Source organism: Poecilia reticulata, chromosome 21 (genome assembly GCF_904066995.2).
Source record: "Poecilia reticulata chromosome 21, P_reticulata-male-v2, whole genome shotgun sequence".
Classification (NCBI taxonomy): Eukaryota; Metazoa; Chordata; class Actinopteri; order Cyprinodontiformes; family Poeciliidae; genus Poecilia; species Poecilia reticulata.
The window spans coordinates 20,932,274-20,956,864 of NC_088850.1; the positions used below are offsets into that span (position 1 = coordinate 20,932,274).

At 39.2% G+C, this 24,591-nt stretch overlaps 2 protein-coding genes across 2 annotated transcripts; one reads left to right on the forward strand and one right to left on the reverse strand.

The window, feature by feature from the left end:
- Positions 1-460: 460 nt before the first annotated feature.
- On the forward strand, positions 461-4,970 carry lft1 (lefty1). The gene is made up of 4 exons (XM_008398181.3): positions 461-1,129; positions 1,760-2,006; positions 2,101-2,343; positions 3,006-4,970. Exons 1-4 carry the CDS (start codon positions 682-684, stop codon positions 3,328-3,330), a joined length of 1,263 nt encoding a protein of 420 aa, XP_008396403.3. The 5' UTR covers positions 461-681; the 3' UTR covers positions 3,331-4,970.
- A 3,063-nt stretch (positions 4,971-8,033) lies between these two features.
- hnrnpub (heterogeneous nuclear ribonucleoprotein Ub) lies at positions 8,034-23,314 on the reverse strand. Its single transcript, XM_081602288.1, has 14 exons — positions 22,710-23,314; positions 20,322-20,436; positions 16,900-16,979; positions 16,663-16,802; positions 15,807-15,906; positions 15,463-15,575; positions 14,844-15,107; positions 14,654-14,773; positions 14,447-14,575; positions 11,569-11,737; positions 11,197-11,490; positions 10,835-11,124; positions 10,609-10,746; positions 8,034-8,800 (listed from the first exon to the last, which is right to left on the reverse strand). Exons 1-14 carry the CDS (start codon positions 23,167-23,169, stop codon positions 8,750-8,752), a joined length of 2,463 nt encoding a protein of 820 aa, XP_081458414.1. The 5' UTR covers positions 23,170-23,314; the 3' UTR covers positions 8,034-8,749.
- Positions 23,315-24,591: the final 1,277 nt, after the last annotated feature.

Sequence of the window (24,591 nt, forward strand, 5' to 3'; positions counted from 1 at the left end):
AAATAGTTTAAAATAAATATCTGAGAAAGTGAACCAAAAAAGATAAAAGAACAAAAAATAATTAGCTAATTACCGCTTTTGTTACTGTTTGAGAGGGAGAAGGGAGAAGTGAACGCTTCTTTAATACGACCCCCTTTATATCAGTGTAATACATCACTTAATGATCAGAAACGTCTCATTAAAAACATATTGTGGTGTTCATATGCCTGCTAAAGAACCAACAAATAAATAACATTACATAAAACAAAATTGTTACAAACTGACTGTCATAGCAGGACAAGCAAATTCACTGACCAATAATAATACTCAGATAATTATATGTCTATGTATAGTAAGAGGGTAAAAACATATTTTCAGAGTAAAAATATTCTAGTTGTAAGAGCTGTGGTGGTTAAAATGAGGTGCAACGGCCCAAATGAATGAATTCTGCCTGGGAGCGCCTCTGTCATTTTAAAAAAATCTTCAAACAGGTAACCCAGGAGCTATGTTTTTATAACAATCCCACAAAATGCACGGAATATTTTAAGTAGCTCTTTTGTTTCCAGGATAAATGTCGTTTATGGAGGTTAAACATATTTTTAGAGCAGCTCTGGTGAATACACGCCTCCACATTGTGGATGGCACTCCAGTCTAGCTAATGGTCTCTGTTTGAAGTATGGCCACTTAGATATCCTGTTTAAGATGGGGCTGTATTGTCGCACCTTTGTTCTGATAAGATGGGGCCCCCGCCCCCATCGACAAAGTGCGAACCGACTGGGAGGGCCGCGGCGATATAAAGGGGGGCCGGTGAAGTGTCACGGACACGCCGTGCTTCTGTTCAGTGACTTGTGCTTTGGTGTCACGCTGTCTAAAAAGTCTCATCTCATCATGGATTTCCTCCGCGCTTTTTGCGTCCTGTTCCTGGTTCCCAGCGGCGCGTTTACGCATGAGGATATGAAGGACGCGCTGCTGCAAAAGCTCGGCCTGGACGAAGTTCCCAAAATCCAAAAGAGGGACCTGGAGAATCTGATCGTTCCGGCGCACATCAAGAACAAGTACCTCTCCATGCTGAAGACGCACCACAGCCGGAGGAGACGCAGATCTCTGCCCAGCCTGGTGGGCATCCTGAGGGGGGTTCCAGGCAATGCAGGTAACGCACAACGAGTGGATGTTTAAAAAAAAAAAAAAAAAAAAAAAAAGTAATTTAGTTAAATACATTAACTGTGATTCTTGTGCGTAATTGTGCGCAAATTACTCATTTTTGGCAACAGGGGTGAAACTATAAAAATAGAGACAAGAAAAAAAAAACAAGTTACGAGAATAAAGTCGTACAAGAATGAAGTAATAATATTACCAGAATAAAGTCGTACGAGAGTAGTTTAAATAATACGAGAATAAAGTCGTAGTATTAGCAGAGCTACTTCATTCTTAAAATATTCTGAGTTTATTCTCATATTATTACGACTTTATCCTCGTAATATTATCACTTTATTTTCATAATGCTGTGTTTATTCTCTTAAGAGTATGACTTTTTCTCCATTATTCTCATAATGTAACTTACGTAATTTTATATATATATATATATATATATATATATATATATATATATATATATATATATATTCCTTATCATGGCCCTAACGCAGAAAACAAAAAAATAATATTTCCGCCATCCATTTGGCGCCCCTTCTGGCACCGGCGCCCCCTACTGCGTCACCGTACACACATCCAAACGCGATTAAACCGACTAAAACGCACAAATTTGCTCTGGCTGTTTCAGATATCTCCGGGGAGTACGTGTACTCCGACACCACCCGGCATCGCATGGTGTTCGACATGGAGGCGAGGATCCCGGATAACAGCGAGGTGACCATGGCGGAGCTGAAGCTCTACCAGCGGGCCTCGCACCACAAACGGTACACCGTGGAGAAGAAGAACCACCGGCCCGTCAACAACGCCCGGGTCAGCATCTACTGGGTGGAGGTGCTGCCCAGCGGATCCAACAGGACCTCCCTTGTGGATTCGCGGTAGGGAGAGGCGCCTAAGCAGCACAACAAAGAAAAGTTTAGACTCTCCTTCCGAAAGTTGTTTTTAATTGATCGCCCTTATCGTGTTTCACAGGTTGATCCCAATTCACGAGACTGGCTGGAAGAGCTTTGATGTCACCCAGGCCGTGCATTATTGGTCCAAGACGCAGCAGCAGAAGACGCCCATGCACCTCGAGGTGTGGATCGAGGGCGAGAGACCCGGCAGCTACGCCGCGGAGATGGCCAGGAGTGTGCGCTTTACCACCCAGGAGCAGACTGATAACGCCCTGGGGAAGCCCGAGCTCATCCTCTACACACTCGACCTGGAAGAGTACGGGTGAGCGCGAGCGCTATTTGATATCTGCTCGTGTCAGTGTGATAATGAGGCCGCGTGATCTGTTAGCATTTGGCTCTGGTTTGGAGAGACACTAAACGCTTAATTTAGGAATAATAAAATCAGATTATCAGTAGTTGTAGTTCTATATTTCTTAGTCGTGATGTAAATATGTTTAAAGAAAAAGAACAAAAATTGCTGTAATGTGTCCAAACCAGGTGTGCAGCTGTGTAATTCATGGCCTTGAGTGCTTTAGAATTGCACTGTGACACATCCTATCTAAAAAAAAATCAGCATCAGGCACTTAAAGTTAATATTTAAATATCAACGACTTAAATTATTATCAATTGACATTTAACGTTAGCGTTCTTTTTTAATATTGTTTGACTACATTTTTAGTTGTTTTTTTTTTGGACTACGTTAGCATTGTTTCTACCGTTCTTTGACTACGTTGGTGTTCTTTTTCGCATTCATTGACTATGTTGGCGTTCCTTGACTACATTAGTCACAGCTTCTATTAATATTTATCATCTGCGCTCGTAGCAGATAAAAAAATGTAAGGCCTTTAGCCCTTTAGCATAACAAACCACCTTCCCCCAACCTCCACCTCTGTCTGAAGTCTGCTAGCCTCGGTTAGCTAACTTTCCTCGCTGTTTCTCCTCCAGCTCCGGCGGCGACTGTGATGCGAACCAGAATAAGGACACCTGCTGCAGAGAACAGCACTTCATCAACTTCCGGTCACTCACCTGGACACAGTACTGGATCATCGAGCCGGCGGGTTACCAGGCCTTCAGGTGCACCGGAGGATGCAAGCAGCCTAAACGCAACTACAGCTACGGAGAGCGGCGGTGCGTGGTGTCAGAAAGCTCCCCGCTGCCCATCATGTACCTGGTGAAAAAGGGGGACTACACTGAAATAGAGGTGGCCGAGTTCCCCAACATGATTGTAGAAAGGTGTGCGTGCATGCTGGACAACGTCTCTGTCGTATGAAGGCAGTAGTAGTTACGGACTTTTGGGGAAAATTACAGGGAAATTATAGTGGGTATTTTTATTTTTTTTTTGTTGCTAGGTATTGTTTTATTTAATGTTTTTTTTTAACTAACTTGACAAGTACTTTCTATTTAAATGGACGTTCGGATGGAGAGCTTTATTCCTCAACAAACAGAGGTGGGTGGGGGTAGCCAAAAATTATACTCAAAGAAGAGTAGTAGCACTACTTCAACATATTTTTATTCAAGTAAAAATAAAAAGTAAAGAAATGGCTCAAGAGTAAAAGAGTATTTGGTAAAAATGCTACTCCAGCTCTAAGTGTTTGAAACATAATCTAATATTTTAACATTACATCATCAGAAGGACCAGAATATAAAGATTTGTGGAAATGTTGGCATTTTAAGGGCCAAAATGAAAATTATTCATTGAAATAACATCATTACAAAATAGCAAAATCAGAAAAAATAAAAAATACAAATTCGGAATCAATTTCTTTCAATATAAATTTTAACAAAAACTGCAGATGTGTGTTTGTGTTTGGCGAATTTTTGGTTAAAACAAACTTGTTCTTCATTCAGTGGGTAGATTATCCAGAATTTTTACTCAAGTAAAAGTAGCAATACTTCAAAATAACATGACTCAAGTAAGAATTAAAACATCTTTTCACTTAACGTTACTCAAGTAAATGTAACTGCGTACATCCAACACATTATGACTCCCCTCTGCCAGTAAACTCCACTTCCCTCCACAGTCCACAAGCACTTCCATAGATTTTGTAAGAATTGTTTCTTTGAAATATGAATTTGTCTGAGTTGTGTTCACTCTAGTGCAATCATTCAGATTCTGTGTTATATATATATATATATGTATATATATATATAATATGAATGAGTTTATGTATGTAAAATAAAATATTTGTTCCTCACGATTCTCCTGCTGTCCTGCTTTATCTGTCTACCTCAATTCACATTCATGATTGGATTCCAATGCCGTCATGATTGCAGCTGCCCCTGCGTCTTTCACCTTCAGGAAGCAAATAATCTCCCTAATGGCTCATGTTATCCCGTCTCGGCTTGTAATGCTTTGTTTGCTGTGGGAAGGAAGGAAAGGTTTTAGCCAGCGCATACAGTGAAACTGGAAGTCAATTGGCATGACGCTGGGCTCTTTATGCGGTTTTCATCGACCTTAGACCGCAAACGTCGCTCATCACAGTCAACCCCTAATGTAGTGTTTGCTCTCAGAGTGGGGGGTCTTGTCATTTACTAATCTGCTGCTGATGAGGGTCAACACAGCAAAGACTCTCAGTGGTCTCCTGTCTTACTTTTGCAGCATTCTGTTACTTTACAGCCACAACCTGGGTCACTAATTTATGAGATCTAGATAATTCAAGCTAATTTAGTACATTTAGCTAATTCTTCTTTGGGTCAATAATTTCTGAGTTCTAGCTAATGTAGTTAATTTAGCTAATTCAAGTTATTTGATTTAGCTAATTCTTCGAGGGTCAATACTGAGATTTAGCTCATTCTAACTGATTTAGTCAATTTAGCTTAATCTTTGGATCAATCAAATGTGAGATTTCGCTAATTTACTCATTCTAGCTAAATTTGTTAATTGTTCTTAGGGTAAGTAATTTGTGAGGACTAGCTAGCTAATTTAGCTAATTCTTCTTTGGGTCAATAATTACTGAGATTTGGCTAATTCTAGGTAATTTACTAATTCTAGCTAAATTAGCTAATTTTTCTTTGGGTAAGTAATTTGTGAGGTCTAGCTAATTCAGCACTTTCTAGCTAATTTACTTAATTCTCAATATAACCCAGGTTCAGTCATATTTGATGGATGGAGGTGTCTGTGAACATCAACTTTTAATTCTTTACAAAGATCCTGAATTACATGTTTTTTTGGTGAACTTTGTCTAGGCCATCTCAACACATGACTATGCTTTATTAGGCGATGTCCCCCTGCTGGTCATTGAGCCTCTGCTTCATCCTCTTACAGGTTTTTTTCCCCAACTCAAATCAGCATGATGCTGCTGGTATCATGCTTCATCATAGGAATGGTGGATTTAGTTTGTTTTCCTTCACAATATTTTGTATGGCGTCACTCATATTCACGCCAAATCTCTAGGAGCAATATTTTAGCCATGAGCTTTTTATCTTTTTTTTGTGTGGTTTCAGGAAAAGACAGTCTGACGGGACAACTACTTTTTCCCCCCCATTATCTGACTGTGACATTTGCTGTGCTCCTCCTGAGCGCAGCAAAGACCACATGAGACGTTACATCACGGGTAAAATGTGTCTGCTGTTGTTTCATACTCTTCATTTTCAGATGACGGATTGAACAGAGATTTTGTGAGATGTACAACTCGGAATGTAGCTTTGTTAACATTGAGATGAAAATAAAGCTATTAAAATTCTTACATTTTACCTGTCTGCTGGTGGTCATGGTGCTGGTTGTTCTCTAACAAACCTCCAAGGTCTTCATAGAACAAGTGCCTTTATACTGAGCTGGAGAATTAGATCACTTTTAAAGGAAGCTTGTGGCTCAGATTTTTAATTTAAGGCGTCACAGTAACAAATACACACCACTTTTCAGCTTTTTTATTGTTTGTTGCCAAAACAAAATTCCGGTCAATTTCTTTATACCTGCCAAGCCCCAATCAGATCCAATATAGTGAAAAGAGGGCAATATAGCTAAGAAATAAAATCTTATTTTAAGAAAAATTTCTATAAATTACAAATGGCACAAAAATATTTTCAAAAAGTGGTTTTTATTTCAACCATGATGCTCCACATTCCTCATTAAAATGTTTGTAATTTTTTTTGTGTTGGAGTATTCATAAAATTTCTACTTCATTCTCTAAATATTACAACTTTCTTCTCATAATCAAGAAACAAACACAAAATCAAAGCCTGACTAACATTTTGTCATAGAGTTGACTTGAATTCAAAGTCCAAATAAATACAAGCTGTGCCTGGGGCATGCTGAAATCACTATGAATTATGAAAACCCATAGCATTGATGGAAAAAAGATAGAAATTTCAAAAAATTAAATAATCAAGACAAAAATTCGATCTGATAAAAACCGATCTCTTTTGTATGAACATTGGGATTGAACTTGTTAGGATTCATTAGAAAATTGGATCAGAGTGGTGGGAATTTTTTCCAACAGCAATCGAGCATTAAAAGCTCTGAAGAGGAACGGTATTGAACCAAATCCGTTTATTCCAGTGTCTTTTTCCATAAGACAAAAAAAAGACAATTTTAAGTTTATAACTCAAAATACAACCATTAAATGTAAAGGAACACATTTCGAAATGTCTCAAAATGTTGGTTTAGTAGTGAAAAATCAGTAACAATAATAAAAACAAAAAGTCAGTTTTTTTTCTCCCAACGTCAAGCTGTTAATTCAAATTTTGCATTTTGCTCCATATATGCAACCTGTAAAAACTCTCCAGGCATTTACACTCAAGTTGGAGGGATGACCTTTAATTATTACAGTGTTAACATTCATGCATGACTAAAACAATCAGAGAAAACAAACAGCCGGAAACCACTGGATTAGTCCGGGCCAATTTGACAGCATGTCCAAGCTGGGAGGGGATGAAAACAAAGAGATGTTGAGTGTGAAGACAGTATGAGCTGGTTAGGTATGGAGAGGGGGAGCTGCCCTTATTGCCAGGCCACAGGGTCACCAACATGAACGGGTTTAAGCGCTCACCAACTGTTGGTGATGCTGTTGAGCCCTTTAGATTTGCTGGTGAATCTGAACTGGAATCAAAAAAAAAGAAAAAGGAAAATGTGTGAACTTGCGATTATTTGTGCTTCAGTGCTCGCTGTGTCTCAGAGGACTACTGCAGTAACGGAGCAGCTGATGGAACCGAGAAAAGAACCTGAGAATGAGGTGGAGTCTATGAAGGAGGGTCAGGGCCATTGTAGATAGAAAAAAAAAAAAAAAAAATCATGGTAAATCTCTGGGGGAAGAAAAGAGAACCTTCCAAGAACAAACATGGAAATTCCAGAGCTTGAAAAGTCAAAAATTTGCTAGAAAAAAATAAATAAATTTGAGTTAAAGTAAAAAATTCCAGGTGAAACATTCAAATTGAGATGAATCTCGTTTTCTAGAAGAAAAAAAAATGCAAGTTCAGGTTTTAAAAGTAAAAATCTTTTTCCTACAAAATGTCTGAGATTAATCAACATTTCAGTTTCAAGCTAATTTTCAAACTCAGAAATTTCATTTTCTAGAAAATGTAACTTTTCAATCTCACATTTTCTAGAAAAGGGAAAACTTTCCTAGCAAATTTCTCAGATCTCCTAATTTCCAAGTTTCAAGCAAATTCTCAAAATCAGAAATTTCCTTGTTTTTTCTAGGAAAGTCTTAAGACTTATCAATGTTTTAGATGTAAAAAAAAAAAAAAAGAAAAAAAAGTTTTTGGTAGAAATGTATTTTTCTCCCATCTATAACGGCCCCAACAAGCCATCGTAAGATTCAGTGCACACATACACACAAAAAATATAATTTAAAAAGAAAAAGGCATAATGGAGTATAAAATGGCTTTGCTTTGTCCTGAAAACAGCTTAGCTGAAATACTTTTCCAAAATTTATTTACAGTGAGAGAACGGAAACATGCGACGCCAACGATGCGCTTTGTTTCTTCAAAGGTCATTTACTCACCTTTGACATAAATGAAAGCCATAAGCCGGGATGAATGTAAAAAAAAGCAAACAAGTAGTTTATTGTAGGTCTATGATATTACAAGTTTGATGGTGGGAACAAATAAAGAAAAAAAAGTCATTAATCTACCATCGTCTGTTTAACTGTTGAACATTAAAGCACTGACATGAACAGTCTACCAATAGAAGCTGTCCTGCTTTCCTGTTTATGTCAATCATCACATTTCTTATAGTCTGACAAGCTACAGAGAAAAACAAATATTTACAATTTGTAATAAAAAAAAGCAAATCAAAGCAATCACAGCACAGATAAAATGCACAACCCTGAAGAACAAATGGGGGAAAAAAAATAAAAAAATCAGAAATCGCCCCACTTCCGTTTCCTGTTCCTGATTTTACAAACTATTTTTTTAAAAGCATGTCATTTAAAAAGTGGTTGAACAGGGGGGGACTTTTTTTTAAATGTACAACAAGGAAAAAAAAAAGTGTCTGAATGAGACAGAACCCACAATCAAATAGACTTTATAAAGCTCTGATTACGTTTTCTGCTTCCTGCTCTCCTCTGGTGGAATGTTCTGGATCCAGATCAAATCGCCTTGCGCCGTTTTGGAAGTCGGTGGGTTTTCGACCTTTAAAAGTGGGTTTTAGGGGAACAAAGTCATACAGTAAAGGGGGAGGGAGAGAGGGGATGTTCCGTGGCTAGTGGTGGGTTCTCAGTGTCAGCCACCAGTCCATAAGAACAACTGTCTTAGTAATATCCAGGCTGGTACTGCTGGCTCCAAGGTTTCTGGTTCCAGAACTGCAAAACAAAGTTTAGAGTTAAAACTGGACCAAGTCTAAAGAATGCTCCTTTCATTTCTGAAAAAAAAAGTTGCATTAAAAACACAAACGACAATGTATTTCACGTGATAAATTAGCACAAAGTAATTGTGAAGTGGAAGGAAACTGTATGTATTCCACTACCTTGATATCTCCATATAAAATGCAGAGCAATTCACTATATTAAGCTACATTTTCTCAGCTTTGATTGGTTTTGTGGTGCCCTGTTTCAAATGGGAGTATTATTCAGGAGCAGGATTTGTGTTTGCGACATTATGAATGCAGTTATAGCCATACAGTTACCTACAAAAGAAAGAAATAGATTGTTTTTTTTAATAATAATTTGTCATTACCACAATAGTACCACAAAAAATTGCAATATAATTTTGAGTCCATATTGCCCAGCCCTTTATAGACCCAATGGTTCTGTAGAGAGCAGAGGTTCAACTTTCAAACGTCAGAGCAGAAAGGGAATGGTTGAGATCCAAGAAAAGTCAAAGTTAAACTCTGATCTGTCATATTGAAATTTGTTTATAAAATGTGATGGGATAAGTAAAGCTTTAAGGGAAATAAGTGCTTTATAGCAGCAGTTTCATTTGAACAGAACTCCAGCTGTACTAACATGATCAGACACTAGGGGGAGCACTGACTGCAGATTTATAACCTCACAGACTTTTTAGAGTTACCCTGACAGCTAGAAAAGACAAAGTCGTATTTCAAATGCAAATAAAGCAATACTATGAACATTGTTGTCTTCCTAATATAATGGGCTTTTAAGTTTTCATGGATTTCCAAAAGATCCTGAATTAAGAAGACGGTGACTTGTAAATATTCGTCGCTACCAGTTAAAGCTAACGCCGCATGGGAACGAGTGAGCAGACCACAGCCAGACAGCCGAGCAACCAATCCACCTGAACACACTGCTGTAAACACCGTCCTATTTGAGCTCTTCACAAGAAGCGTGCAAAAGAAATAAAACAAAATAACAGAGACCTTCAAGAACACAGTAGCACAACAACTTTGAACTGAACTTGAACTCTGACACCAGAGCTTCTCTACTGGTCAGAGTAGATCAGTAGAGGTCTACTCTACCATGGGGCTTGTTGTGCTTCCTCATGCTTCAGAAGCAAAAAGCCCAAACCATAACCTCCCCAGTTACTTGGTCTCTGACAATAACAACTATGAACACATATAATGAACTTGAAAATAAATACAAAATAACGTAAAAACATTGTAAATTAGAATGGATTAAAATGTTTAGATACTTAAATAGCACATTTTTACAAGAAAAATGTCCAAGAATACTGCCTACTAGCATAAGCTAAAGTTAATGTTAGCCATAAAGTTTGTATCTGTGTATGTACAACGAGGCGTACATCTTAAACCGTTCTCCACCTTACTACTTGTTGGGGCTTCAGATCGGTGTACATCATTAATTGTTACCTTGGCTAAACCCTGTTAGCAGCTAGTGTAAAATGCCATTTTAAATAGGCTGGAAACGACTGAGCCGCTTTTCCCCGAATTCTGACGCTGACATGCAAAGAGCCCATTCCGTCTTTGTCAATATGGTTTTCCGTTTGAAAAGTTTGTAACTATAGCAACAAAGTCACCAAGTTGGCAGCAGAGTAACTAGTATCTATGCCTGAGGAGAAGTGACCTAGCAGGGTGGGATCACTGGATAAGATTGGATTTTTTGTTAAAAGTATCATCCGATCGCAGAATGAAGGCTGATTCATCGTTGCACCCCCTACTGGACACCTTTATGACGTCAAAGCTGGAAACACTGACCCCTTGCTGCCAGCTCTGGTTGAAGGCCTGAGCCTTGTCCATGCCGTTCCTGTTGCCAAAGCCCCCGCTGTTCCTGTTGTTGCCATAGTTGCTGTTCTTCTGCCCAAAGTTTCCACGGCCGCCTCCTCTCTGCTGGAACTGGAGAGACAGAGAACGAGCAAAACGTCAGCACATCTACAGCCACCTCACGATAACGGCAAGGTAACATTGTGAGGAAGACACCTACGTGGGCAGGGGGCCCCCTGTTGGCATTGCGGTTCATGTTGCCTCCACCTCTGTTCATCTGACCCCCTCGGCTCATTTGACCTCCTCTGTTCATCTGGCCGCCGCGGTTCATGGGTCCTCCTCGGAGTCCCATTCCGCCCCTCATGGGCCCGCCTCTTGGGGATCCGGCCAGGCTGGGGATGGGGCCACCGCCCCGGCCGAAGCTGCCGGGCCGGGGGAAGCCGCCCCTAAAAGCTGGTGGAGGAAGAAAGCCGCGAGGAGGACGGTTGAAACCGCCACGTGGGCCGGGGCCTGAGGAAAGCAACAAACCACTGTAAGCTGACATCTAAAACCAGCAAACATCTCATTTCCAGCTGATCCTACCTCCTCTGAAGTTGCCTCTGTTCTGGAAGCCTCCACGTCCGCCGCCACCCCTTTGTCCCTGTCCACTGCGTCCGAACTGATTCTTGCCTCCCCGACCGCTGCCGCGAGGGCCTCCTCCTCCGCTGCCGCCTCTTTTCGGAGTCGTGCTCCCCTGGTTGGGTTTCTTCTCAGCGGGCAGGGCCGTCTTGCTCTCCTCTTTGTACTGCTCAAGCAGCTTGGCAGCGTCGTCCTTTGGCAGCTCAGCATACGTCACCTCGCTGAAGCTCTCCCCTTCTTCCGGCAGGGCGTAGAACCCTGGAAGGTCAACCAATTGGGATCGGTTAGGAATGGAAGAGCTGCTGTTAAGGTGAAAAGTGGGTGAAGAAGTTTTACCTTTCATTTTGAGCAGTGCATGCTCAGGCACTTCCTTGCCATCACTCTCAACCTTCTTCTGGACCCTCATCTTGTATTCCTCGTCTGTGGGGAAGACGACCACAGCCTTACGCTGGAAGCCAGCAAACAGACACATCTTCCTCTTCTGGCCCGGCGCGGACAAGTTAGTCTGGAAAATGGAAAAGAACATTTTAATTTGCGCCTTTAATTTATGCGTGTTTCACCAACTCAAACAAAAAAATTTAATACAACCCTGAATGAAATTTAATACTTCTCCACAGAAATGTATGAACTTTGTCCAGCCATCTGATGATAAATTTGCATTTATCCATGACATACAAAAAAGGAGCTAGCTAGCAAGCATACACTTTCCATCTAGAAACTAGCTAAGAAAACTATAACTAGCAAGAGCCTATCCTATAGCTAGGTATAGCTGGCTAGCAAACTATATTTTGCTAGTTGGTAGGCACTCTAGTAAGCTATAGTTTTTCAAGATTTTTAGATAAGTTAACTAGAAAGCATACCCCTTCTAGTTGCTCTAGATCAGTGTTCCTCAACCCAGCCTTTATCCAGGTCCCTCACCGCCCCCACCAAAGAATTTGCAGGCTACTTTGCACTGACTATTATTTTATCATTAATATTACTATCACTCTTGTAGATGTTTTGATTTTTATGCTTATTTCTGTATTTATCATCAAAAATAATTTCCCAGAGAACAAAAAAGCCATGGGAATAGAAATTATTTTCACAGGCGTCTATGAAAAATGTAATGAACATTCAAGTTAAAATTTGTAGGTCTAACAGCAGCCAGTCAGAGGAAAAAATATTTTTTATTTTTTGCCATTTTCTAGTTGTTAAATATTACACAAAATGAGCAGATAAAAGATGTTCAACATGCCAGTTTAAACTTTGAACTATTTGCAAAACGACTGAGCTCTGCAACATTAAAACATGGATAGAACTGTAACTACATTAATCATAGCTCTTCTTCTCTTCAGTGTTTGTCAGTTTCTGGTGGTGCAGCTCTGTGCTGCCTTCAGGAGAATTGGACATTAGAGTATCATCCATAAAATTTCACCCACATGGCATTTATTGTGCAAACCAGAACTTTCAGTGGAAAAATAAAAGTTCCAGATCCTTTTAATGCCATAGAAATATGAGACAGAAACATGGATTATATATTTATATAGTCTATTGATTTATAGATTAATAGTTTTACTGGACAGAAATTACAAAGAACAAATCTGGTTCTTAATCAAATCCTAATGAGTCAAATTGAAAGTGTCATGGAGTCATCAGCCTCATGACATTAACACTGACATGAAAAATAATATTGAAGAAATAAATATATCAAATCTAATTAAAAACATAAATAAGTGATCAGTTATTTACTGTTATGGTCTGTAAGATATATTTATTCTCAGTATTAGATATGGTCTTCAACCCCTGGCACTAAAACAATATTATTTTACCTTTTATCTGGAAATAGTGTCGGTTTATTCTTGCCATACAGTCCTCTGTATTAATTATTGCTCGAAAGGTCTTGCCATACCAGTTTATTCCTTACTTTAGTTTCTTAGTTTATTCTTGCATTTTGTTCTTCATTCATTTCTATTTAGTTTCCCTTGATTAGTATTATCCTCTCTTGGTTTATTGCTATGTCCACTTTAGTTTCTTACTTGTTGCTAGATTTATTTGTTTAACGACGCTCATCATCAGTAATCTCATCACCTGCTGCGCCGCCTAATCGTCATGCGTTTCACATCATGTGTTGATTTTTCACTGTTTAGCGTCGGATTCTCCGTTTTTATGCCATAATTCACATCTAGTTTGTCGCTCCGTTTTATGTCCCGCTTCTCCTGTTTCAGAGTTTAGCGCAATGTGAGTCTTTTTTTTTTTTTTACCCCCTAAGGTGCGGGGCAGTCGGGAAACGTATCGATTGGGAAAAGGCAGACTGACATAAACCTTTTAAAACAAAGGAAACAATTTCTGCATTCTGATTATTGAAATTTAAAAGTGCTGTGGTACCGTTGTTCAATCACCCACATTTCATACCGGACCGCTTACAGCTCCGGTGTTAATGCTATAAAATGAACGCTCTCTATCGTGGTATCACCCATGGAGGGATTTCTTTATTTCTTTATTTAAATGGGTTCATTTTTCAGAGGGATACACAGTGAGGGTATCGTGATTTTAGCTACCAGTAGCAGGAGAACGGAGCTGCGCCAAGAAGCTAACAGAAGCTAACAAACACTAAATTGAAGAAGAGCTGCCATGATACAGTTGAAGCCAAGCATGATTTAATGTTACACCATACAGTTTTACCAAGTTGCTCAAAGTCTAAACTGGCATTGTTGTGCATTTAAGGTTTAAAGTTTACCTTCTTCGACCAAACGCCCCCCAAAGGCATCCCAGCGCCCCCTTTTTGTAAAAATGTCCGCCAACGCCCCCTGCCGTCCTCTGAACGCCCCCTGGGGGGCGGTACCGCCCACGTTGAGAACCGCTACTCTAGATAGAGAGCTAAACTAATGCTAGTTAGAAAAGGTAAAAGTACATTTTTTGTTTTCCCCCCTCTTGGTAAAGCTTTTAAGGCTACTGGTAACTCACCAATATACTTTTATCCTATTTCTAGCTAGCTATAAAGGATATAGCTAGCTGGAAGACTAGATAGAAGGTAGCCTCAAAAACCTTGCAAGAAAAAATCCCCACATAGAATATGAGATTAAATAGACCTGCAAAGACAAAACTGAATGACCTGTGATTAATGTATTTAAGGCCAACTTACTTTTAAAATATGAATTTAAGACTTTGTCTTGCGTAAATAATTTAAGATATTTTAAGGCTAAGCAGACAGCCCAGCTCTGACCAGTCAACTTACATGATCCAGAATGTAGTTCCTCTTCTTGCGAGCAGCGATCTCAATGAATTTGCCCAGGAACAGCGGAGCTCTTTGGGAAATGGCACTCAGCTTGGTGATATCCTTGGACTGGCGTTTCAAACTGTTGATCTAGTCGGACGAGGCAAACGGTGATTAAAATCTCAAAGTGAAGTCTGGAGGCAGCATTGGCTTTCTGACAGTACTGACCATCATCTTGTCCACAATGGTGTCACTGCTCAGGATGTAGTACTTCCCAGGGTTCTGCTGGACTTGGTTCTTGACCCATGTAGTTTTGCCAGAGCCAGGCAGACCAACCATCACAATGATCTACAAACAAGATGACAGTCAGATGCAAACCAACAGAGTAAATCCTCCCCTGTCGGGGTCCTGTACTGACCTCGCAGTCGGCCTTAGTCTGGGGTCCCTTCAGCCCCCTCACTCGCTCGCTGACAGGGATTTGCTGCAGGAAAGTGTAGCCCTCTGGCGTTGGGAAGTACGGCGTCTCCATCTGGCCAAAGTTAAACTCCACAGCGCAGTTGCGACAGATGACATGTGGGAAAAGGGCCTGGCCGTTTAAGCAGTCCTTGAGGACCCTGAAAGCGACGGCTGGTTCCCCACCGTTCTTGGTGAAGGACAGGACCACCTCCTCGCCCTCAAAGTCCTACACAGAAATAAAACGGATTTATGGCCAGCAACATTTTTTTCAATTAATTTAAGACATTTTCAGACATTCATTTTAGATGACAAAATTTGGACAAGTATGTGCAGAAATATGTCACACACCACTTGTTGCTCCTTTTGATTCTACTGATGGATACAGGAAGGGTAGAATAATATTTTTTCATCTGTTGCTCATCTTACATTTAGCTAAAATGATCACTTGGTCAAAGCGTTGGGAGTGGAAATGGGCCACAAAATTCTGCTTGGTGCATCTCTAAGAGAATTATGAAATGGTGCATCGACATCATTTTTACATTTTCAACTTATTCCAAACATTCTTAGAAGTGTTGTCTTACAATGAGGCAGCAGATGACGTCGTTCTCCTCATACGTTTCCCCAAAGTCTTCAGTCACACAGTTGGTGGTCTTCTTCCCTTTGCAGGAGTAACCATAGGAAAACTCTTCCTCGCCTGAACAGTTGGAAAAAAAAATCTATTATGGTTGCTTGAAAACCACTAGAGGGCAGTGTTCACACCCACTAAAGATGTTTCTCCCAGATTTAGCAACAACTGGCAACACTGGACAGAAAGTAAGTAATTAAAGGAATCAACAAGGGACTGTTAGTGCCAACCCTTCGTCCAGTTGTATTACGGTTATTAAAATCTAAACAGAACTTTTGAATGAAGCCAATCAGGACTGACCCAGCAGCAGCGTCCCAGTTGACAAGGACCATCCAACCTGAACATCATGGATTTCCAAGTTCTTGCTGGAAATGTGCTTCACTGAAATCTTCTCTGTGAGCTGGAGTCACAAAATCAAAAATTACAAGTTTGTAATACCACACAGCCAGATGTCTTAAAAGAGCAAAAATAAATCAAAGAAATGGGGTTTGTACACTTTCATCACACCACCTTAGAGGTATAAACAATCCAAATGAACCAAAGACAGTTACAAATTACTATTATTAAAAAAAACATAGTTCATCACAAAGAATTTGTTATAATATTCTTCATAGAATGGACAACAAACTAAAATATAACAAAATGTTATATTTTAAAATGTCTCTTTCACACCTGACTGGTCTAAGAAAAAAAAAATGAAACAAACAGTAACAAAAAAAATCCCCCAAATTCAATTCATTCAATGTAATGAATTTTTAATCTTTCTGTTCAAATTAAATGTTTAAACACAATATGTAAAGAAAGTTACAAAAGGAAACTAAAAATAAAAATAGAAATAATTTAATAAAATAAATAGCTTTGCTCATTCTAACCAACTTAAAACAATAGATGTTTGGTCTGATTTAACTTCAGACAGCAAGGAAAAAGTCTATTAGCTGTTCGAAAATATCTGGTTTCAACTGAAAAGTTAGGCTTTTAATCAAAAGTTAGATTGCTCCAAACTGGGGAGTTTGAATATCCATCACTTTCAAGGACTTTATACAGAAATAAAAAACACTTTCCAAACTTCAATTAAGCGTAAGAATTTCAAGTGTACGAACCCCAAAAAAGGGAGGGGAAAAAAAAAAGAATATTGGTAATGATGATAATTATGAACCTTCATCTCAAAGCAAGCTTTGCCAGAGTTCACCCCATAGGATCCCTTTCCTCCAGACCACAGATAAGCAAAGCTCTCCATGATGAGCGATGAAGCACTGTAGCGGTCACGGGACACCTTAAAGTGCAGGTCACAGTTATCTAGAACAGACAAAAACAAATCAAACCCCATTTACAAATGTGTTAATTGATCTACATGCTGAATGAGAATTGGTGAGATAAAGAAGAGAAAACCTACAGGTGTCCAAGCAGACTTTGGTCTCATCACACTCTTCGTCTTCTTCCTCCAGCGGTGGTACGGGAGACTTAAAAGAGGCGCTGGAGAAATAAGAAGGCAGCAATTTAATTAGAAGACTGGAACTTGAGCACAGTGGCAAAGAATTTTCATGATGCAGTCGGGACCGCTTGCTGAGAGATAGTGGGAACAGAAAGCGGGAAGCCAGACGAGAGGGCCAAGAAAAGGACATGAACTGGAAAATGAGCCTTTAACCTTTTCTGACAGTGGTCTGTGTTGTAGACCTGGGCAGGTAACTTACCTTGGAGCATCCAGCGAATTCTAAAAAAATAAATGTGGAGAGTACACAAAGAAAAAGCACTGCAGCTGGTCTTATTGAGCAAGGCTGATGGATAAAACTATTGGTGGCCATCTTGCTTTCAGTTGAGTGTGTGTCCTTTGGACTGCTGTGGAGACAGCCACAACTCCAGATGTCTAACAAAGTCATGCTTGGTTTTAGTGCAGGGAGTGTATTTACACACTGATTGCAACTCCTGGACCTGTTTAGACAGATTGAGAATGGTTTTAGCTCAAGAAGATAACCAGCGAACTTATGTACAGATACAACCATGTGTGTTGGTACCACTGGTAAAGATGTAAAAAAGGTTTAAAGTAACATCAAACATTCATTTTTAGAAAAGTCCCAACTTTAGCTTGAGTAAATGTATACAGAAGGAGAGGAAGAAAAAAAAAAAAAAGATTGATATGTGGCAAAGTCGTTCATTCTCCCTGCTTTGTAGCTGTGAGGCCGTTTTAAAGTTGCAGTATTATACATTTTCTAGGTACTTGGTGCATTTTAATGCACCATCAAGTAACTATGTTACCTTCAGTTGGTATAAAAACTATAAATATCAAATACCACTTATTAACTCCTTGAAAGTGGGCCTCTTTCTGAAACTCCACCCTGAAGAAGTCATCACAACATGGCTCCTCTATTAATCGTGATGAATTGATTATTGAAATAATAGTCAACTAATTTAGTAATTAGTTGTTAACTGGAGTATACAGACTCAAAAAAGAAGCGAAAAACTTAAGTCTGTAAATCTGTTTTACTCAGAACTCAAGTGGTGGTTTTAGTTTTACCTGGTTCAAATTTAGAGAGAGGAAATGAATAAATAAATAAAAATCTACGGATCACCATTTTTTGGCCAATTATTAATCTGTTAATCTAAAAAATAAAACAGATCAGCCCAACAGTGTATTGATGTCCACTCAAGTAGAAAGGACTGAGCTTCTCATGTTAAATTTTTTTTTTTAGCTGCACATGCATCTTTTGCAACAAACGATCAAATGTTCACTGAAGAGATTAATGTTTATTTGGAGAATAAAAAACCTAAAATGCCTTTTGGGTAATGTTTTTTTCCTCAATTCAAAAGGGAATTGGTTTATTTGCATATTTTAATTCCTTTCATATTGTATAAAAAAAAAAAAGCTCAAGTGGCTAATGAAAAATCTGTGGTATGCCAATTTCTTTTAATCCAATTAATCGTCAGAATAATCAATTACTAAAATAATCACTAGTTATCTTGCTAGGATATAAATAATTAACAGAAATGTGAATATTTAAAAAAAATGTAAATCCCCAGAAAGCAATTAATAAATAAATTTATTAAAATTATAAAGTGCATTATAAGCCAGGTGGGTCACCAGGCTTTACTTGCTCCCCCACCAGGCTTAGCATTGTTTATTTCTTTATTTCTTTTTTTTTTTTTTAAATACACCAGTAACAGCAAAGCCTGGTTAAATAGTCTCTTAGTGAAACAAATGGAAGCATAATGAGAACATAGTCAGTACTATGTTTATTCACCAACTTCAGCTGATAAAGTGACTTGTCACATAAACATAAAAGAAAAAAATTTGGGACACTGTAATTACAGCAAAAAACTCAAGTGCAGAAATTTAAATTTTTTTATGTTTGCCTTTAAGATTTTATAATTGGCGTTTAGGTATTAATGCCTTTGTAACATTTTCAATTTTTTGGCAATTTTAAAAATTTAGCTCAAAAACACAGTAGGCCACTGGGCACCCAAAAATTATATAATTTTCAAAAATAAAAAATGCCACTGCAAGTGAAAGTTGAAATTATTTTTTTAAATTGTAACACCTTTACCTGGAGTACCAACAAAATGGTTCAAGTCAGTAGTAGGAATAGAGGGAGTAATTCAATCTGTGTTGCGGTTTCTACATTTCTTCATAACCAGAGTTGTTTTTATTTTATTTTTTAAATCAGATTCACCCACAAACAGATCTGAATTACCAACATGTGATGGGGGAGAAAGTGGAGGCGTCTATATTTGCATTTTCAACACAATGACTTAGATCTCCACAACTGTGTTTGAGGGTAACGACTATAGAAAAAAACAAAAAACAAAAAAAAAAACAAGCTAGCTGTAAGACCTTACAGCAGAATTTGTTGGAGAAATTCTTAGTCCCTCCCCCTAAGATCTCACATCCAATAAAAAATTGTTTAAATTTAAAAAAAGTTTCCAGATGTATTTTCACTTTTGCCCGTGATCCTTCCGTGTACTGCAGCAGCAGCGCAATGAAAACAAAACAATAAGAAAAGAAAACAAAATACACTGACCAGGAAGAGTAGGTATATGTACACACACACACCCTTACATGCAGGCCATGCATGATGTCACCTATGAGGGAGGAGGGGTAAAGAAGCCACTCCCATTCACACAGGCAGCCACACCATGAGGACTGACGACAGGAGATGATACAGAAATAGCATTTGAACATCATACAGTCAGTGAAATCAAAACAAAAATAGACTACTGCGAGGAAAAAACGATGGACGACCAATAGCGAGCTCCTCCGTGGGAACTGATCTACATCCTTGAGAGCTAGCCCTGTAGCTGTGGACCCCTCATCCCGTCGCCTCTCAGCTAAACCCTGACTTATTTAAAATTTTAACTAAAGGTATACATCTGATACTTTCACTGGGATCTACGACAGCAGCTTCCTAATACCTTGAGGACACAACGGGCTTTCTAAAAAATAAAAAACAATAAGTGGCATGAGGAACAGATATGGAAATTCATAGAAGTTATATAGATGCACTTCTGCTACAGAACTGCAGTCCCCCTCCCCCCCCACCCCTCCACCAAAAAAAGACAAGACACACTTGTGAGGTGGGCACTGGAAGACAGTAAACGGTAAGGCTCTTTACAGCTTAAGTCAGGGGATGACCCTCAAAATACATGTGTGGAAGAAGTTGTGTAGTTATACTTTTCAATAAAGAAAAAACAACAACAAAAATTAGAGGATTCTGACCTCTTGCTAGAGAAGTGCATTGGCACTTAAAGCCAATACAAGTCAACAAAGCTACGCATGGCGCTTCAGGGATGCCGAAGGCCATATTCGCTCTGTCCCGTCCTTACCAGCTGTATTTGTTCTCTTCAATAAACTCAAAGTAGCCCCTTCCATGTTCCTCCCGGCGTCTCTTAACACCCTTCTTATTCTTCTGATCAGCATTCGTGTCTTTGTCCGCATCCCCTTTGAAAATAGAACAAAGATATAGAATGAGGTGCTCCTTTTTTTTCTCTTTTTTTGAGACAGAGAGAGGTCGGACTGGCAGTGGGGTTTTGAGCCCACGAAGCCCGTTCATTAGTTACACTTGTGTCCACTGTAAATCAGCATTGCTTTAAGAAGAGGCGATGCCTCGTGGGATACACTTAAAAACAGCACAATATGTCATGAGTTGGTAACAGTTCTTAAGACCAGGTAGAATTTAGAACAAACTGGTCCAAAATGGACAATAAAAAGAGGTGTTTACTGGGGCTGGAAAGTAAAAAAATAAATAAATAAGGAAAGAAAATCTAAATTAAGGAATAACCCTGAGAAACAGGGGGGGCGGGTAAAAATACAAAATGTGTTCTATATTTTAAGAGGGTCTACAGTTAGCAGGGATCAATGCATCATGCAAGAAAACCTACCTAGATCTGGATTAACCTTACCTCCCTTGTGTTTTAAACTAACTGACTCTGGTGATCCGGTTTTCTGCACGCCCGAGACGAAACGCGGAAACCAGACGGTTCGGTGTCGCTTCCTTCTTGAAGCATAGCCACTTCAGAAATTCCCAACTCGGTTTGATTCAAAGTTGAGTATGAGAGGTTGGTTAGAAGATTGCAAACTTCTGGGAGTGAAGGTGGGGGTCAGTGTGTGATGAAAAGTATGTGATAAACACACGCCACAAAAGTGGAAGCAGATAAAACATGTTTTATGAATGAAAATCAACACGTGTACAGACTAGGAATCTGCTCAAAAGTTAAAAACCAGCTAATGATTTTTTTTATTTTTGTGTTGTCTCCATGACTGCTGGGTTCAGAATATTCTGACAGTTTTACATGTCAGTCTCTCTTTTAAAAACAGACCGACAATAAAACCCAAAGTTTCAATGTTTCTTTTTTTTTAAAACAAACTTAAATTAGACTGAAGTTGGCTTTTAATTGAGTGAAGTTTTTGACATGTGGACAAACTAATCAGTTCAATTCTATAATATTCAAAAAGATCAGTATTGGGTTACTCTATATTGTGCACAGCTCATTAAAAACTATGATCAGTATTGCCTTCATTCCACAAATAGATCAATAAAACCATTCGATGATTCAGTTTAAAATCCCAAAATAAAAAGCATACATTTTCTTTACTTTTTTTTTTTTTACTTAAATGAATTGACTGGCGTCAGTACGTTTTCCAAAAGATGTGTGGTCAATAAAGGGAGTCCTGCAATAATTAACCAGAATAAAAAGCCTTTTCCAATACTCTGATAGTTTTTATCTTTTAGAAAACTGAAAAAAGTATGGAAACTGACTTAAATTTTTAATTCTGCCTGAGTGGCACCACACTTTTACATAACTTCTACATTAACTTTGTAACGTATTCAGATACTTCAGACACTCGGAAATAATTTTTGTTTTAGCTTTGATGTTTAATTCCTGATATCCAAGCCTTGAAAAACCACCTTACATCAGATGGAGACCGATGAGCTTTGCTCCATTTAAAACAAGTAGTGGTTGTCCAGTCATATAGTTTTACATATGCAAACCTTTAAGTGTGCCACTTTAAAAGCGGTACACTCATAATTATCCAACATAAAAGTAAAAATTGTGTGAAAAAAACAGTAATACGAGACGAATCTGGGCAGTATGAGAAAAGGAGGTAAAGTCTAACTCTCGCTTCAGAAGAGCAGAAGTTGGCAACCCAGCAGAAATAGGAAAGTCTATTTCACAAACAACGTGAAATAAGTTAAAAGTCTACATTAAGCCAATTCACATTGTTGTTAACCCAAAGCTCTCATTTATTGCTAAACATCATGGTTGGGAATATCTGAAATGGCTAACAGGCTTAGCTTACCGCCAGACACAAAGAGAATGACGCTCACTAGCATGCTAACTCCTACCGAAAACGAAACAAAAAGTAGTAAACCGTTACCAATTTCTCGGTAGTCATTGAATGTCTAAACGTTGGTAAAATATTTTAGATAACACAACCCAAAAAGAAAAAAAAACGTAACTTATGCTTTGGGAACGTCAGCCACGTCGAGATACTACGCGCCATTAAATAAGCTAACAGAGGATGCTAGCTTGCTAAGTGTTAGCGTCGACCGCGGCCTAGCGGGGCTCACGCTGTGACTCAACATGGACGCTGAGCACTGAACGCTTTCAAATCTAACCGGCCCCATCCCTTCATCGAAGAAAAAAAAAAACCGGCATCCAGCCACGGCCCATACAACCAGGCATTTTTCTGAGCAACTCTCTGTAACTCACCCTCTCCAGCGTTGTCTCCGGGCTCACCATCTTCAATTTTTTCCATGTCGTCCACATCCGCCTTCAGCATGGGATCCATTTCATCGTCCTCGTCCCCGTCCCCTCCGTCCCCGTCCCCTCCGTCTTCTCCCTCACCCATTTCTTCGTCCTCGGCGACGCCGTTGCCGTCGTCCTCATTCTCTGCTTCTTCCTCGTTGGCTTCCATGCTCTCCTCTACTGGGCCTTCACCTTCGCCTTCCTCTTCTTCTCCCATTCCCTCTTGGTCAACAGACTGGTCGAACCCATCATCTACCGAGCCTTCCTGAGCCGCCGAGGTATCCCCGGCGAGGGCCTCTTCGTCCAGCGCGGCCTGCAGGCGATCCATTAGCTCGGCCTTCAGTCCCTTGTCCGAGAGATTTCGCTTTTTCAGCTCGTCCTTCAGCTCGTTAACTTTGAGCTTCTTCACGTTAATGGTGCTCATTTTTATTGGGAAACGACAAACGGTTAAAATTCGGTAATTAATAAATAATATGTCGCCCTTAGTTAATAAATGTAGCTCGAAGCCACGCCAAATGTCACCGGCTGTACAACCAATATCTCAACGGCAGAGAGCTGTGCGGAGGCTGCGCCAGAATGAGGAGGAGGGAGGCGAAGACTACCGTAACTACACAGAGAGCAGCGCAGCTTGATATACAACTATCTGTCGCTCTCTTTATAAGAGATCAACCCTTTCGTAAATAGATTGATATAGAAAAAGCGGGTCCATGGTCCACACAAAGAGAAATAATTGTTTTAAAAAACATCAAATTAATAATGTTTTTATTACATCCAATCAATTCTAGTTGGATTTTACCAGAAGGAAGATATTGCGCCTTCTGTCACATCGTAAACACAGAACACCAACACTATATTACGGTATGTTTAAATGGGGATATTTTCTGAAAACAAAAGCGCTTTTAGACAAATCAAGAACGCGTTTTTTTGTGTTTTTTGGGGGGAATTGCAAGAAAAATAGTTTTACCACAAGAACAGCAACAAACCAATCTAATACATTTCAAAACCACTTAAACTACTACGCCATACTATCATTCTACAGGCCATTGCATTTGGAGACTTCAAAAATCAAAGACAATCCATAGGTCTAGAGAATAAACAAAAAAAGTCGAAAGTTGCCACACGAAAGGCAACTTTGAAAAAAAAAAAAAATTTTGTGCCTGTCTATTTAACAAGCATTACAGTACAATTTTGAGGTAAGCTCCAATATTCTATGGAGAAAATAGTCTCAAAATACCTGTGAGTAATACTGGATTTGTAATCCGTGTAAGCTGCTTTGTGTGTAACTTTGGATAGTTATATCTGTGAAAAATTATTTGTGAACTGTTAAAAAAAAAGACTGTGCATAACTCCAGGTACTTGTAAATATGTGGTCAAAAGCACACAAACTATTACATTGTGAGAGCAAAATAAAAGTACACACATACACAATTTCTATAAACATTACATTTCTACACAGATTTTCTTTAACTTCAGCCTCACAAATCTGATAATTACGCGAATTCAAACCTTCTACACCTATACGTACAGACAAAACTAAACTTACGTACAGATCAGGTTACAAGTGCACGAGGATTTTTGAGACTTATTTCACGCTTCCAGGGAACGTAAGTGATGAGTTTAAATGCTGGTGGAAATCGAGTCATCTGAGTTTTGTTCAGATTTGAGCACCCCTCTGATCTGATGGAGTGGCTGTGGGAACACGCTGATCCTCTACAACATTTAGCTGTGCTCCTGGTCCAACACGCTTGAATCAAATGGCTGCTTAGCACAGTCAAGTTCTCCAGAGTCTAATGACAGATGACGAGGGGGGGGGGAGGCACTGGCCCCCCTATTGCTCGAAAGGTCT